Source organism: Carcharodon carcharias, chromosome 19 (assembly GCF_017639515.1).
Source record: "Carcharodon carcharias isolate sCarCar2 chromosome 19, sCarCar2.pri, whole genome shotgun sequence".
NCBI lineage: Eukaryota > Metazoa > Chordata > Chondrichthyes > Lamniformes > Lamnidae > Carcharodon > Carcharodon carcharias.
In genome coordinates, this window is record NC_054485.1 from 14,501,507 (window position 1) to 14,519,922 (window position 18,416).

The 18,416-nt window shown below is 36.6% G+C and overlaps 1 protein-coding gene across 9 annotated transcripts in view; it reads right to left on the reverse strand.

Moving 5' to 3' along the window:
- Window positions 1–807: 807 nt before the first annotated feature.
- LOC121291418 (heterogeneous nuclear ribonucleoprotein R) overlaps window positions 808–18,416 on the reverse strand; it is a 32,069-nt gene continuing 14,460 nt past the window's right edge. The window contains exons 8-16 of one of the 9 annotated variants that reach the window (XM_041212568.1): window positions 17,748–17,953; window positions 16,953–17,102; window positions 16,129–16,250; window positions 15,515–16,044; window positions 6,874–6,964; window positions 4,566–4,577; window positions 3,259–3,314; window positions 2,550–2,617; window positions 808–1,285 (exon numbers count right to left, since the gene is read on the reverse strand). In XM_041212568.1, coding sequence (XP_041068502.1) covers window positions 6,951–6,964; window positions 15,515–16,044; window positions 16,129–16,250; window positions 16,953–17,102; window positions 17,748–17,953 — 1,022 coding nt within the window. In that variant the 3' untranslated portion in view covers window positions 808–1,285; window positions 2,550–2,617; window positions 3,259–3,314; window positions 4,566–4,577; window positions 6,874–6,950. Of the gene's footprint in view, window positions 1,286–2,549; window positions 2,618–3,258; window positions 3,315–4,565; window positions 4,582–6,873; window positions 6,965–14,743; window positions 16,045–16,128; window positions 16,251–16,952; window positions 17,103–17,747; window positions 17,954–18,416 lie in introns of those variants that run through there. The other 8 variants (XM_041212569.1, XM_041212565.1, XM_041212564.1 and 5 more) reach the window with 8 other exon arrangements.

Here is an 18,416-nt window from a genome sequence, read left to right on the forward strand (position 1 = left end):
GTAATAGGCTTTCCTTCCCAACTTTGAAACTGGATCTATGTTCTAAATTGACAGGAGGGGAGTGAAGTTTTCCCACAGTAGCTAGTAGTTACACACTAAAATGGCTCACCTTACATTCTGTTGAACTGTTTCAAGTCTGGATTTGACAAAGGAACTAGTTTGTCGCTTACAGCATCAACTTGAGTTGGACAGTTGTCAAATATCATGCAATAGTTGTCTTTTTGCATTTGAAAAAAGAAATGTGCCAACTTTCTTTGTTTTGCTAGCAGTAAATCTACAACCTTTTAAGGAAACATTCTTACTGATGGCGAAATGACATGTTTCACTGCAACGATTGAGTTCTGTCTTTAGCTATTAAAAGGGAAAACACTGCCATTGTAGAAAAGACAGGTGAATGCTAACATCTTTCTAAATACTAACAATTAACTGTGTAATCTTTTATGTCATCCTTAATCAGCTGCTACTACCATCAAGACCACTCACTTACCCAGCCAGTAATAATATCTTAAGCAACAGTGCTTGAAAGAGAGAAACTACTGGCGCAAACATTAGTCCAAAAACTTACAGGCTATAGGAAAACAGCATAGGAGTAAACTGCTCTTGCAGAGTGCCAACATGGACTCCTCCTGTGCTGTAACTTGTGATTCTATGATCCACTACTCCTGTCCAGGTGTCAGTAGCAATGTGTGACCAGTAGCAGCAGAACTCAAAGCCAGAGTCAATCAAAGATAAAACACTCGCCCATTTCATTACCCAAAATGTTACTAGATTACATTGTATAAAATGAGAACACAATAAAACAGCAGCAGCATTTTCATATTTTATTAAAGATGGTACAAAGTGTTTAATGCACCAGCACTAAACAATATTAGGCACTGGCAAATATCCTAATTCATTTTTTAATATATGCTGTCAATTTTCTACAAGTAATTTTTTGTATCAAGTAAGATCGCTCTTGTCTGTCTAAATCTGAAAATGACTGCTCTTTTGTATATATTGCTTAAGACAATGAAGAAATTCTTCATTTAATCAGATGACTGTCAGCTTAGATCGAAACACTATAGCAAACATCTGAACAACAAAATCCACCTGACACATATAGAAGGGAACTATCCACCAAGTTCCTTAAGTATAAAAGCCCCTAATTTTACAGAAAACATTTATAATGGTCCACTTCTTTTATGATGACAGGAGCTGATGAATGCAGACTGCCATCCTGTGGTGAAAATGGTTTACTTCTTGGGTCATGTTTCCACTCAGCAAGTTGCAAGCAGTGCAGCAGAGCCTAGTTTAGATGTAACAGATTAGCCATGAGAATAATGTTACATTAACTTTTCAGCAATGTAAAAACAGGATATGAGGTATACTGGCATTGAAGTTGGCTGTACATATGATAGATCTGCAAAATTCATTCCTCTACTTAACACCAAGTCTATCCAACATCCTTTTCCAACCATATGGAATTCTATTATTTTCTTGGATCTCATCTTTGTCTCAAAAAAAAAGGTTATTGCATGATTCCAGTAATGTGACATCAATGACCTTTGGGACGACTGCTAAGTAAAGCTGAGTTTAACTTTTCAACCAGAAACATGCTACACATTGTAGAAACAACTGCCTTGGATCAAGAGCTGCAAACCATTATTATGGTTCAGCTGATGTGAAAGCCACTCAAACACTTTAATAGTAATTGAAGTTAATGATCTTAATTGTGTTACAGCTTTGCAATATTTTAAACAACCTTTTTTGCATTAGAAAGTGGTATCCGAGAATCATAACTAAGAGGATCGGGCATTGGCATTAGCAGCCAAATGGGGCTATACCATTATACTAACTACCATTTTGTACCATCACTTTTAAAGTTATACAAGCCTAGTGGAAAAAGAGACAGTGGAGATTAGAAATATTTTATGTAGCGATTTATGAAGATCTTGAATGCACTGCTTGAATGGGCTATGGAAGTAGGTTCATTGGTAACTTTCAAAAGGGAACTGGATATATACTTTAAAAGGAAGAATTTACAGGGTTGTAGTGAGTGAGATTAATTAAATAGCTCCTTTAAAGAGCCTGTACAAGCATAATAGGCAAAATGGTCTCCTGTGCTAATGGGTAAAGCGCAGTGGATGCCAAATTGGTCCCAAGTTCAATTCCTTGTTTGTACTGAGAAGCAGCTGCGAGAATAAAACTGGTCTCAACATCCTTGGAGCAGATTGTGCTGCAGTGGGCAGTGGACATTCATTTTTTTTAAAAATCCCAAGGGAATTGGACGGATAAGTCGAAGAAAAAAATTGCAGGGATATAGGGAAGGAGCAGGGGAACATTAACTGGATTGCTCGTTGAAAGAGCCAGTGCAGACTTGATGGGCCGAATGTCCTCTTTCTGTGCTTTTTTATGATTGTGCCTGACTTATCAGTGAGTGCAATTTAATCTTAAAATGTCAAACCAAACCAAGAAGAGGGGAGAGAAATAACTTTAGAACTCTACAGCTAAAAGTACCATCAAGGTGGAAGAGAATTTCTAACCAGGCAATAAGTACAATATGTACTTACAGAGATCTACGACAGTGGTAAACAATGCTCGTGTATGTATTTAATCACCGTGTTCACATTGTTTGGTGCTGTAAAAGAGAAACAGTACATTTTTTGTCAATATAAACGTAATAGGATCCCATTTGTCTACAAAGCAGACAACCAACCATTTAACTTAATTTCAAATGAGTAAAGTTGTCAAAAAGTGATTTTTAGGTTCCCTGATGTAGGTAAATGTAGTGCATGGTATTTTACTGATTCATGCAGAAAGGAAATTCCCAGGTCTGATTGCCAGTCTGTATTGAGTTTGTTGATGTTGGTCAGAGACATGATGGAGATTCCACAGACTTCAGCATAGTGTGTTAGAGAAAGAAAATAAATTAGCTGGATAACTATCTGGAAAACTTTGTTTAATATCACAAATGCGTGAATAAGAACAAACATGCCATGACATCCTGCCACATTCATCTACACTCACAGTAATAATGATCATTTAGATGAGGGAGGAGCAGGGGTCTCAATACTGTTTTCTTCCCCCCGCCCCCCCAAGAATAAATTATCACTTTCACCAGAGGGAATAAAAATGGAATGAAATTTGTCAGGTAAGGAACATAAAGTTTTTTTTTTATTGATCCCAATAGTAACATGTTCTCTAAATGTCCACAATTTATGTAATTAATCACCAGTGGTCATACATTTACAAAAGGTAACCAGAGTGTGTAAAACTTACCCATTAAGCTCCAAAGAACTGTGTCCGCTCTATGGCAACAGTAGATAATTCAGAATCTGCTTAAACATGCCAGATATAACCAGTTTATTAAAACAAAACCTGATCACAATTGTGCAGTATTAGAACTTTATAAGCAGAACAGAATATGGTTTTCTGTATTCAGTTATGACTGACTAGCAATTTTTGCTACAAATAAAGCAGCCAGTTCTGTGGATTTCTTCAACTTCACTGCACACGTCAGAGTAGCACAAAAAAACACAATCCTGAGATTTTCAGTTTTGCTTTAAACCCTAGTTACACAAGGAAAAGCTTCTTTTTAAAACCAAGGATTCAGCATTTTTTTTAATGTGAGCATTTTGATCTAGCCATTTATGAGATGATTTTTCCCTGTGGAGAGGGATTCTTCTTTATGTGGATCTGGACAAAGAATTCAAACACTGATCAATTTTTAAAATTAAAATTTGACAGAACATTGAGAAAATCTTTTGATCAGAAGGCATTTTCATGAACACTGCATCTATTACAGTCAAATAGAGACACACCTGTATGGTAAAAAGGTTAAGATTGTAATGTAGGTCAATGACAGTTACTCGGTCCATTTCATTCCACTTTTGGCATATTTTGTCCATCCACTGAAGTTCTCAAAACTGCACAAAAGTACTCTCTCTCCAATTCAAAATTTTTGTTGAAGCTTCCTTGTTCCACATCAATTTAAATTAATATTTGTTCCATAATCAAGTTTTAACTTTTGTCTTTCTTCAATTACAGAAGAACATCATCCTGCATTGAACAGAACTAACTCATTTGTTAATCTTGGCCATATTGCCACAAACACAATGACACCAAGACAGTGAGGATCCAAAGTATGGCCTGATCTTACAGGTAATGCAGGTATGAGTAAGCAAATGAAAATCTGACTCAGCATGCTGTTAATTCTCACTGGTTCCTGACCAAAAAATTGAACTGTTAGAAGCACTTGCAGCACACACCATTTTTTATTTAATATCAATGCAATAATCTGCTGCTTGATGATCACCTCATGGAGTTACAGGGTCTGAATGTGTGTTTTATGGTAGGAAGTAGAAGAAATAGAATTTCTTTACTTTGGCAGATACATTGCTTTACAAAATACAGCAAAATATACAGACCAATTCTGAATATGACATGCATGGTCTGCTGTGTATCTCATATGATGTATTTTTTTTTGCTTGAGAAGCGCCAATGGTAAAAACAAAGGGGCATTCATTGCAGCCTGATTTAGCTTCCAAGTGCAGCAATTACCATAATGTTACACAAGCAATCCTCACCTGAGTGGCCTTCTATCTTCCAAATTCGTGCATGTTAAACAAAACAAAAATACTAATTATAACCCACAAATATATAGCCCTGCAGTCACTGCCAATTACCTAGAAACACCACACCCACTATCAGTTACTATTAATTGTCCAGTTTCGTTTTTGGCAAACTGGGAAGTTCAACTCAGAAGGCCTTTCACCTTCATTGTTTTGTCCTTTACTGTGGCTACATATTGAATCAGACGCAATTTATCTGTGCAAGTTCAACTCAGTAAATTATAAGTATTCTGCGTCCCCTTGCTAAGTTAAATATAGGCAGATCACTTGTCGCTTGCTTTATGACCTTTACAAAACTGTTTAATGGAAGGTTTAAGATTCTTACACCTCTCATTTTCAACTTGGAGTCACTGAATTGTAAAACTTCAAAGGAAAAGGCAGAAAAGCTCTCCCACAATTGCTTATGGCAATGTTCAATGCCTGTTCAAGTTTGAGTGTTTGATTTCAGGGAAATAGAGTGGCACTGATTATAAAATACACCAACTATATAAGAAAATCTAATCAAATCATTGCTATAAATTATGATTTTGTACATTGTGCATCAGTGACTTAGCACAATCTCTACATGCAAGCGCAAGATTATGGATTGAGTTTAATAATACACAACATGCCTTTTGTTGTGACAAACTGGAATGGGAATGCTCACTTTTAATTGCGACTTGGCTTTAAGAATTCAAATTACAAGTCATCACATGGTGCACGTGTTGACTTCATAATGCAAGTTTGTTTTCAAAGAATTCTATTTTAAAATTAGATGATAAAACATTCTGCACTGGCTGGTCACATGATCTAGTTTTCAGAGTTGGCATCAACTTTGAAATTCTCTGCATGCTGATTAGATTTTCTTTTGAAGTCAGAATTATTGTTTTTTTTTGGCAATTATGTTCAACGTGCTCTCCTAAACCAAATTTAGAAAATTTCATGTCTCAGTGTTTGCCTCTCCCTACCAAACAGCCTGCCAGAAACACCCTTAAATCTTTCAAATAATTGTGTTGTTGCCGATTACACACAAGATAAAACCATTATTTAATGGTTACTGAGCAGCAATGCATTGTCTAAACACAATGCTACTGTCTAACTTTTAGGCAAACTTAAACTCAATATTGTGATACAAATGGAATCCTTCCTACTTCAAACATTCTGTTTATATACTTTGCTGGATATATATTTTAGGAATTCAAACAGCTCACAAATGCTTAAAAATGTTAATCAACATATCTTCGTTTGAATTTAGTCTTTTTTACCAGGCTAATATATTGTCTACATTTTATTTTATGTCAGTTACACAAATGAGCTAAAACAAAAGCCTACAAAACCAAGTTAAGATTACCAGCAACTGTTAGATTTGTATATTTCTACCACCTATGCACTTTTTAATGCAAAAACAATTCAGAATTACTCAGGAATCATTTTAAAACACTGGAATTTATCCTCTAAAAAATGGTAAAACCAAACATGAGAACCTACAGTCAAAGCATGCTAAATTTGGGCACAAAGATACACAGAAAATACTTTTAACTTCAGACTATTTATCTGTAAATCTCTGGTAATTAGGTCCAAATTTTCTTATACCCCTTGGTAACAAATTACACCATCTCTTACTGGTTTTCACTGAAATCTGAACAGTATATTAGCCAAGTGTATGATTATTTAATAGATCTTAGACATAAATAGAAAGGAGTGATTTCAAGGCTCCAATTCCATGTCAAAACTCCAGATGCATTCCTATGACACTTAGTAATGCTTGCAGAGAAATTATTTGGACAGGGTGATATTCAGCCCCAAGTTATATTTTAGCCTTTTAACCAGTCAGATGGTCCCTAACGACTTGTGAATGCTGTGTTCTGTTTTTTGTATTAGCGTTCTGGATTTCACCATTCCTCATCTTGGACCACACAAATGTTTAGCTTGAGGAAGAGATGCAAAAAATCCATCCATAATCGAAGTATTTCGCAGACAGAAATACAGGTCATTCATGCAGTTGCAAATCTTGTTCCAAAACACCATTTAAAAAAGGGTCCAAATCAAAGTTCAATATTTAGAATAATTTTCTGTCATTCAGTGAAGTAAACTTCCTTTAATTAAATAGTGTTCCAGAAAACTAGAGAAGACGCTCACATTATTTTTTTTAAATAGTTGAGACGTTTTTTAATATTTGAAATGCTGACTATGTTAATCAGACACTAATTCGCAGGTCTATTTCCAGATGTTTCCAAAACATACTATGTAGGTTGGGAAAAACTTGGCACAGAAATTGTCTTACCATATAACTCCAACAGCAGCTTCCTGTACAGCCCCCACCTAGGATGTTGGTGTCATGACAACAGGTCAGGGCCAGCCTCAACCACGCTTCCCTGATAGTCAGGTGACAAAAGGATATTTGTTAAAACTTAAGAGACGAGAACGGAAATACAATTTGTGGCTATTTACCAGATTATTTAGTAACAGCAATACAAAGAAATCTCTCATTGTCTACACCCTATTGTTTACCTTGGAAACAACTCTCCAACTTAAATTTTTTCTGTTTTTTTTAGGCTAAAAAGGAAAAATAATGGTTAGAACTAATCAAATCAGTAGCCAATGACAAAGTGCTAGTGTCACATTGGACAAGTCACAGCACAAGTGTGCCATATGCTGCATTTATTAATAAATATTAGTTGAGGTAGATCGGCATCAGGTATATTCGTATTTTGGATAATTTTCAATTTTAAAAAAATTCAAGAAAACTGTCATTCGTGCCATTTTGCTCCAATCGATGAATGTTGTACAGAAATTATACTGTAGTAGCCAACCTTGTAATAGGGATGTCACATACATAACTGCATCACAGAATCTTTGTTTACTGCACAATTTACCACAAAGATGAATATTATTAATTCTGCATACCAGGTTATACAATAAGGAATTGTTTTCAGTAATCAGCATTCAGCGCTCACTCCAAAAATGTAAATTTTAAAACGGATGACAGTCAAATAACCAATCTATTGTTACCATCACAAAAGGCCTTTGTTTGTAAAACCATATCTGTTTAGGAATGTAACTTGGACCATTACAGCAAAATGTACCTGGCAAAAGATTTTTATTTGCATGAACATGTTGTCCAAAAAATTTGCCATCCCTATTTGGCCATTTTAACATCGCCAGTATATTTTCAGTAAGACAGTATTTGAGACGGGCAGATTCAGAAACGGCACGAACCAGGACAAAAAGACCTTAAAACTTATGCAGATAAGAGATTTAAATTCTCTTTGCATGCTGTTATTCTCAAAAGTACATACTTCAGTTGATCAAAATCTAATAGCATTTGGTAAACTTAGCACGTGTTTGAGATCTGAAAACAAAGTCAGAGGATTGAAGGTATCAGATTTTAGACATCTTGACATGTTTGATTCAACTATTGTTATTTTTGTACCAAAAGTTGGCATAGCTATTGAAACCAATGAGAGGTTTCTTCCAATTACATGTATTCTAGAAAAATTATTAGTCAATTCAAGGATAGCCTTCATTCCCACTACCAACAAGCTGGATAAAGATGTAAAACTGCTGCAAGTGAGTGATCAAAAAGGCACCTGAATGCTCTAAATCTGCAGTTGCAGAAAAAAATTGCAACAGTACTAATGCCATTCAGAAGGCTGTCAATGCATACTTTTTACCCATTCTTCCTTATACACACTAACATTTTATAGAGTCATAAGAGTTATTCAGCACAGAAACAGGCCCTTCGGCCCATCGTGCCATTGCCAGCCATCAAGCACCTATCTATTCTAATCCAGCCCGCAGCCAAGTATTTAAATACTTCTTAAAGTGGGGAATAATCTTGTTTTTAAACTGAGCTGAAAATAATTAGTTGGGTTCACTTTTAGTTTCACAAGGTTGCGAGTGCAACCAGCCTAGAGAAAGCATGCTACGCTACTCAAACGGACTTAGTAGGTAACCCAGAGCAGAAACAATCAGAACCAAGACAGTCCCACAATCTCAGAACAAGGAGACTGAATGGAAAAAGTATCACTAGATTTACAAATCACCAACGCATGCAGTCACATAAGGCTAGCATATAGAAAACCTTATCAACATAGTTACCAATGCATTTTCTAGATTGCTGATGCATGAAACTTTGCTATTTAAAAATTTAAAAATCCTTTATAAAAGTTTACTTGAATAATAAACAGCTTTCCTACATTTGGCAACAGAACACTATCCTGTTTTGGATATTGTATATTATTTCCCCAATAATTAAGTTGCTTCAGATAAATTTCCCCACAACACTCCCACCGCCAGGGGTGGGACGGGGAGGGCAGTGGGGGAAGAGTCTGAAGCGATTTCAGTCTCTCGGGCCAGCCAGTTTGCTAAGCACTCGGATTGAACCCGATGACACCGAATAAGAAATTATTCCCAAAATGTCAAATAGTTTAATTCGTCTATCATTCACCCTTTAACTGGAAAGGCAATAATTGAAAATACATTTTCAACATCAATTTTTTTTTTTTAAAACCAAATTTTGTTCTTCCCATTCAGCTTGAGAGAAATAGTTTTCATTTGATATAAATGTTTTACTTGCTTAAAAAAAATTTTTTTTCCCTACGCACTCTTGCCTCCAATTGCATGTTTTAAAATAAAAGTGTGGATGCAGGAACATTAAAAAAAAACAGAAGTTCCATTAGCTGAAGCAAGGGCAAAGACGGGTGATGTTACAGAAGTGTCTTAGTGATGACACAAACAAGGGCTCATGCCAGGGTCAAATTTGACACCAAGGTAACAAACTGCCTGGTTCCGCCTCAGACAGTTGCCAGGGAAAGTGAATAGAACGGGAACGAAGTTTGCGGCAGGGACTAAAAACAATGGGAAGAGGTTTCAGTGAGCATGTTAAGAGTTAACCTTCCATATCCCACCACCAACTAAATATTAACTAATCACCACTAGTTCTAATTTTTCTTTGCTCAACTTGGCTTGATTTAACATGAACTATTTATGGGATGACTGTTGAAGCTCAAAGTAAGTAAAAAGAGCAAACTTACAGCTCTACACTCAGACCAACAATTAAACAATCCTAGCTTGGCTTATTTTATAGTCAATTGACCATTCAAAATAACATTGAAAGTCTGATTTTTTTTAAAGACTCTCAAATCATATCAATGCCAGTTTTTAAATATAGTTGACAAATTATAGATGTAAATATAAAAATCAAGTATTTTATTTGGGGCATGGAAGAATGGATAATTAAAGATGATTCATTCCAATATATTCCATTTCACAGATTTATGACGTGAATTCAGTAAAGTTCATTTTAAATGATTCATTAGTCTAAAATAATTAATTCCATTTCAGTGTTTTGTGTACAGCTACACTGACAACTGCTTGTTTGTATCTTATTTATAGCTCCTATATTTAGCATTCCAAACATCCACAGGTTGAAATGAGAGCATGAAGCACAATATAAAAATCCAATTTTATTTAATCCTGTGCTCTCAATAATTTAAGGACAGACAGCATGTGAACTCTACCGCCCCCCACCACAACCAAAGATGGTGACTAATGCTAGCTTATAGCTGTATAGATGCTCTGAGCCCTGCTGTACTTTAGAGTGGCCTTTCTTTGAGTTAGCTTGCTACACTCAATGCCAGACTATTACATGTATGAAGTACAGCAAAGTTCCTCTGCTTAGCTGACTCCTTGTGTTTTCCAGCAAAGGTTACTGTTAGAAATATTGATCAAAGCTCTCAACCACCATTAAGTGACATAGAAACCATTTTCAATTTTAGATTTTGCACTACTCCCTTTGATAGAGATCAGTTAATTTAGCTGATAGGTTTGTTAATGCCTTCTTTATAACTCATTCCGGAACCAGACAACAGGTGTAATTCAGGTCTACTAGCACTTTGACTGTCCCTGCCTTCTTGTGAGGGATATTCTGTGCTTCTCATGTGCATGATAGGGGTGAATAAATCAGGGTGAAAATTGTGCCTATTTGCACTATAGTCATGGGGAAAGAGAAAGCCTCATTTTGTGACCAATCTTGAGAAAGGGTGGTTCCTGCTCATCAGAGCTGAGCCAACAGCTCACTACTTGTCAATATTGTTTTTTCATTCCTGCTGTTTGCTGCAAGGAAGATGGAGTACAATTGTTTTTAAATATTACATGTATGACATTTAGCAATAAGACTGTACTTTTATTTCTAGCATTAAACCACAGAGAAAAAAGTAAAGATTGCTTAAAGAGTCATCATCTGCCAAATCGTCAATAGGTAACAACATGCCAACATTCGGTATATAGCACACAAAAGAGGCAACACATTGTCTCACTTTATTGGCTGATATTCTTTTAACTTGAATTACAAAACAATGCAGACAATCCAGTCTTGCTTCAGACACACAAATGCCCTTCAATTAGGTTTTATGATCCTGGAAAGGAATTTAAAGTTTGGAAGAAAGTCACTGTTAAATGCGTGGATAAAAGCAAAACACTGCGGATGCTGGAAATCTGAAACAAAAACAGAAAATGCTAGAAAAACTTAGCAGGTCCGACAGCATCTGTGGAGAGAGAAACAGAGTTGACATTCGAGTCCATATGACCCTTCTTCAGAGCTACCACACGGACTCAAATGTAACTCCATTTCTCTCTCCACAGATGCTGTCAAACCAGCTGAGTTTTTTCAGTATTTATTGTTAAATGCATTACGTCCAAACATCTGCAGATGCCACAGGGTTCAGGTGGTACAACAAATGACTTAACTTTTGCACTTGATAATACCATTTGAACCAATAATTATCCTGCGCATTCATTCATTACTATGTTATTAGTTAACAGAAAACCAGATGGTAGATGTTCAACAGGAGAACTGAAGCTGTTTGTTCTCCAAATAGATAAGATATTGTTTGTTTCATTCAAATCTAAAACAAAAAAAGGTGAATGTCAAAGCATTTACCTACTTCATGCTTGTGTTGTAAATTATTTATAAGGACTAGAAAATTAAACAAAGATTTTAGGAAGTAAATGTCATCTAAAGCTCTTTAAAAAAACAGGTGTAAAACATAAAAGTTCTCGAGCATTTAGGATAAGTGTTTTTTGTGTTTACTTAAACAGTCAAAAGTAAATCAGGAAAAGATTACAGAATTTATCCCTTTTTGATAAAACAATCTCAACTACCTGCTACTTTATACATTATTTACTTTACAATCTTATTAAATTTCCTGGTAATTTATTCCACATCTGAATAAGGTTCTGTCTAAAGTTACATCTTAATGTTCAATTTTGAATTATGTCTCATAGCATTTAAGCCCTTTGATAAAGCAAACAATTTAATTTTTCAGGAATCTTAATGGAGGTTATTATAGGGATCAAGTGCCTTTAATATCCTCAATGAAAACAAGGTGACTGTCTCTATGTAGAGGTTTCACCCACATCTTGAAAAAGAAGTAAAAATGGAAGATTATATTCATGTGGCCAATGTGTCTCAAATATGAAACCGTGACCATATCACTTGGAGAATCTTTTTCAAAAGATGAGCAAACCTAGTTCCTGGTTTCTAACAAATTCAGTTTGAACTGCCACAGATTCTGGACACTAAATCAAAACCAGTACTTGCAAAGTCTTTACTTATGTAAACACAAAAATCAGCACTGAATCATGATCTTCAGAACAGGCCTATAGCAACTGCAAACTGAGCTATTATGGCCAATGTAATATACCAATTTGCTAGTTACAATCTAGACAATGTGTCAATAAATCCCCGGGTAAGTATGAAGCTGTTGTTAAATAAATAGGGTACTTCTCTCTACAGAATACAACCAATATCAATGCCTGGATTGAGACCTGGTATTCATCCCATAACCACGCAGGTTGAGATTTAATCAGGGGTCCCAGGATTCTACAGCAAAGGCAACAAAATCACAGCATCTGAAAGCTAGATTTAATAAACCTCAAGATAAAAGCAAAAAACTGCTGGAAATCCAAAACAAAAACAGAAACAGAAATACCTGGAAAAACTCAGCAAGTCTGGCAGCATCGGCGGAGAAGAGCACAGTTGACGTTTCGAGTCCTCATGACCCTTCAACAGAAATGTTGAAAGGTCATGAGGACTCGAAACGTCACCTGTGCTCTTCTCCGCCAATGCTGCCAGACCTGCTGAGTTTTTCCAGGTATTTCTGTTTCTGTTTTTAAGAAACCTCAATCCAACTCATTATTCACTTTATTACAGAAAGCTATAGTTCCACAGTGACAACCAAATCAGTATCAGCTTTACTGTATCCTGTTTTTTTTCCCCAAAGAGCTGTGTTGAAAGATAGCCACCAAAGGCTTAGTGAGATTATCCAACATGTGGTCAAACCACATAGACCAGGAATGTCCCAGGTCTGGTGGTGGTCTGTAGTGTATTTTGTTGAGCTCAATCAGGGCATTTATCAAAGCCAGGATTATTTCCCCATTTTTAAAATTAACTCCTAACCAAATGGTTTTGGTCTTAAGTAAACAACATTGATTTTGTTTATCTTAAAATAGCCACGAATATTTTTTTAAAAACTCATTAGTGAAGGGCACTGGGTCAGATCAGAATAGCCATAACAGCACCAATCCTTTAAGCAGAGGTTCCTGAATACAACTATGACTCACAAAAATATCAACTAGACCACAAAGTGTAAAATTATGCTCAAAATCAGTGGCAATAAAATATACCCCCCCCCCCCCCCACCCCCCCGGAAAAGAACTTAACACTACTTATCAATATAGAAAAAGACTTCCTCCACCACCCACCCCTTCCATAAGTCCAGGCCCATCGGATATGACAAGGGTTAACACAACAAAGCTTCCAGCCACACAATCTTGTTAGTGGTACCCATAAATACATTTTCTGTTATCTCTCATTTGACCCAGTATCTACAATTTATAACCACATACAGGAATTTATGCAATAATGTCCTTTCATTTCTCATTTATAAATCTAGCAGCGTGCTTGAAGGCAATTTTATGGTGTTGATTTCTACCTTGGAAGCTTGAACAGGACAATCTAAATTGATTTTGTTTGAAGTAGTGCCATCATTTATATTTTTAAAAAAAGCTGATTTTTTTTTTGGATATTTAAGTGCCAAGATGAATGGAAAATATGCAAATTACCTAAATTGCATAACTGAGTTGAAATGGTAGTGACTTTTAACTGTCAGTTTCTAAGATCACTGAGCACCCCCCCCCCCCGCCCCCCACTCCTTCCTTTTCTGAGAGGGTCAACTTTTTTCTTGAGATACAGCATTGGATCCCTTCCAGTCCCCCACCAAAGCAGTCATTCTTCTTTCCTAGCTGGTGAGTTTTGAAAAGCAATTTAGCAACAAGGGACATCATGACCAAATCTGATAATGTTCACACTGAACTGGCATGTACAAACACTTCCAGTAAGTGCTGCTGTGTAACAGTAAAGAGCTGAGTACATGAATTATCTCCCTAAACCAGGATAATGCAGGCCAACTGTAGCAACTCGGCTGCCTTTGTGGCCACACTTAGCTAATCCACCAGAAACTGATCAAGAAGCTTGTGGTTCAGCTATTCACTCTTAAGGAGTTAACCAGTGGTAAAGGCGCTGATCATTATTTCAAATCCATTAAGTGCATCTAATACAGTCGGATAGAGTAACTTTAGGAGTATTCTCCATTGATGTCATCAGCTCCTAACAGCAATACAAAATGCATTTTTAAAAAATCTATTAGGGAAAAATATGTTGATCTCAGTGAAGGGTGTCAGAAATGGTGATTTAGCCATCGGTGCAAGACACCCACCATTAGATCATTAACATCTATCAAGTGGCTAAGTACATCATAAATTCTCCAATTGCCAAGTGTACCAACAATAATTTACATCACTATTTTCAAACTAATTAAGTGTGCAGAAGCTTAAAAACATGCTTTATGGTAGTTTTGAAAACTATTTAAGCAGACTTATTCCAAACTGCACAACTAATGAAAAGACTTTATCTTCCACAAACTCTACACTTTCAATCCCTCATCAGTGAAAAACAAGGTTGTACAAAAAGTCAAACTATTCATTTGATCACTCACATTAAGCAGTCTTTTTTAGGGAAAGCTGTTGGTTTGAAGGTAACCACATTCCTAATCAATCAAATTTTCAGGACACAATTGAATTTGAATCATGAATTTTTGGATAATATAGTTTTAAGTTTTATTGAAATTTGACATGAACAATAAATTGTAAATACAATCACATCAATGAACAGAACGCCACGGGTTGTACGATTAAGCCAAACCAAATTTTGTAGGGCAGATTCTTAAAGATGTGAAGCTAACATTTTTTTTTAAAAACACAATTTACCTACTCTACAAATGCAAAACACACAGTTAAATGTTACTTTCAGTACAAGAAAACTTAAAAATGGTTTTAAACTGCAAGCTCATCTTAAAACTGCTAAGACAAAACACTAGCATTTACTTATATACAGCATACTCCGATGGCAGTCTAATCCCAAAGCCATAAACCAGTCAAACTGTCCAATACCAGTCAATTCTGCAAAACCATGATTGAAAATTGTGCCCAACATCTGAAAGCAAAGTCCAAAGTTTCCTTTCAAACTGCTAAAAAAGTAGCTTAAAAACAAAATAAAAAGCATCTTTCCCCTAAAGAATTGTTAAGGGAAAATGTAAGCCAGAAATGTCCAAGTGCATTTATGAAAAAAAATCTGGTATATACAATAGTGATTCTTGATGTCAGCAAAATGCAAGTGGCAGCCAATCTGTACTGAAGGATGTAGAGTTAAGCCAATCAGATTTGAAGGTTGCAGAGTTTAGCCAATCGGGTCTCAACAATCTCACTGAAACCCCAATTTGTTTACTTCCATTGCTGCCCATAAGTATCCTGATAAAACTCCTGGTTGTCATTATTGTAACCATAGTTACCAGAATAATCACCACCTTGCTGCAGAGGCTGCTGAGCGATGGGTTGGGAGCCCCAATTCTGTTGGTTGTTGGTTTGGCGTCGCTTGGAATCTGGCTGGTTGTACCCATCAGCTTTTCGCTTTCCTCCAACGTTACCACCGCGATTCCCCCTGCCACCACGGGCTCCACGTCCTCTTTGTGGCGGCTGCGGGCCTCCTCTGCCACCCCTAGCACCTCTTGGAGGTCCCATTGGTGCTCCACGTTGAGGATATCCTGCCCTTCCTCGGGGTGGTGGCACACCACGACCTCTGGGAGGGGGAATTGCACCTCTACCGCCCCTTCCACCTCTTCCTCTCTGGACTGGATATCCATCATCATAACCATAGTATGGATCTTCATATCCACCACGATAATCATGATAATCGTAACCATAGTAATCATCATAGTAATCTTCATAGCCATAATAATCTGGGGGATAGCCATAACTACCACCTCTACTTCCACGGACTCTGCCTCTGATTGGAGGTGGCATACGGGGTGGGGGGTAGTAATAATAGTCCTCATACCTAGAAAAGAAAGCTTTGTTAGATATAAAAAAAATTGCAAGAAACATACATTAGTTGTGCTTTTTCTTAATAGAAGCAACTTACACTTGAGTTCTTGTTGCTTGCCTCTGGGCCTGACGTTCCTTCTTTTTCTTGTCTGGTGGTTTTGCAAGAACTATTTCAATGCCTTCACCCTCAATTTCTCTTCCATTCATTTGATCCATTGCCTATGCAAAACAAAAGGCATAATTACAAGATAAACACCATTTGACCCATCTTAGCCTATTCAGCCAGACCCTACACATTAACCACTGCCCACCCCATTCACCAATATCCTTTGATTGGTGACAGCCAAAGAATGGGGAGGAACCCATTATCATAGAAAGTGGTTGAAGCAAGTAGTACAGCTGCATTTAAGAGGAGACTAGACCAGTATATGAGCGGAAGGGAAGAGAGTTACGATGATAGATTTAGATGAGGAAAGGAGACTCTAGAGAAGCACAGATGCCAGCATGGACTGGTTGGGCCAAATGGCTTGTTTCTTTACTGTATATCCTATGTAATCATACTGTTAAGAAATTCTAAATTACAAGCAGCAAGTACAGTAATCCACTGATTGTGGTTTGGAGAAGGGGAAATCAAATGACTGTACAAAATAACATTCACTGACAAGTGACAGACGCCAAGGAGTTATACAAAAATGGTCCAATATTAAGTTTGAACTTCCTGTTAATTTATCCTAAACATTACAGTGATAATCTACTTGACTGACTTCATCTTTCTCAATGAATTGATGTTGCAAAAATGACATTCATCATTAAACTTATAAATATCATGACGATCTCTACAAATGTGGTACTTGGTACCATTCTGAAGTATGTAGTTATGCTGTCAACTGAAGTAGATCAGTCAACTCAACTGGCACAAACCTTGACTGCTGCATCTCGGTCTTCAAAATGAACAAAAGCATAGTCTTTCAGCTTTTTCACCCGTTCCAGTTTTCCAAACTGACTAAAAGTCTTTTCTAATATTTCTTCTGTTACAGAGCTGGCCAGGTTTCTTACAAACAGCACTTTGACCTGTAGGAGGGGAGTGAGAAAAAATTTCAAATGCCAAATAGGAGTTAAATGCCAAATGCTGGAACACAATACTGTACTGCTGGTAAAGCTGTCCAGTAATATGTTGATAAATCCCTAGTAGTAAATAGAGTTAAATAAATAAATGTGACACTATTAACAATGCTAGGACCATTAGTAATGGCGAGGAAGACATTGAAAAAATGCGGATAAGTGATAAAACTACAAAATTTGATCTCTGAAAAGCTTCAGTGCCATCTGGGAAGTGAAAAACTAAGATGACATTTGCAGTTCATTCTGTACTATAGTATGATATTTGAACTGCTGAAAAAAATTTCCATTGCTAAGCCTTGCACTCAAGCAGCTTGTTAATAGATATCAATGTAACTCACACATAACCTCCCTTAGTTTCACTGATTTCATATCCAACTTAAACAGCATGCCAAGTTGAACCATATCAAATCAAGCCGTCTCCATTATCATTTTATGCATTACAAAAACACAAGATGTAAGTTAGTTCCAGGATTGATCCACAATAAAAACAAATCCCAGGGCACTTGGCACCTTATATAAATGGGCAAAGATGTCAAAGTCAGCATTACACCTGCTTAATAGAATTAATTTTCTTCTTCTTCCTAGATATATTACCTTTGCCATCACCTCCGGGTCTGGCTCCTCTACTGGGTCTGCCCATTCCACAGTAACCACATTGCCCCAGACTTTGACCTTGCCACTCATTAATCTTCGTCTGGCCTGAGCAGCAGATTTGTGATCCTCAAATTCTAGGAAACAGAAGCCTCTGTTTTTCTTCTTATCATCAGGCTGATGATAGAGGATAACATCAGTGAGACCCTCTGCAAGAGAGAAAAAAAAAATGAATTTGACAAAACAAATTTGTGCTATCCAACAAAAGAACAATAGAATCTAGCAATTAATTCCACCTCATCTACAATATATCCCAATGTATCATGAAGTTCAAGTGGGCACAACACCTTAAAACAATCACATAAGCAAAAATTACAAAACAGTTAAAACCAGTGATTGTTTCATAATGTCTTTGAAGTGATACCAAATTTAGTAGCCCTGAAAGCCTAATTCTGGCTATTTATTTGACATATATGTATTTATTCACACTCTGTTCATCCAGCCAATAAGGCAGAATGTGGCTACACAAAAAACTGATATTGAACTTTCAACCGTGCTTAGGAGGCAATTTGTTGTGGGTCCTAGAAGCAGCAAAGCAGGAGACATATATCTTGTTTTTTTATTCAGCCCCCGATCTCAACAAGGACAGTAAGCACATGAATGCAACATTTG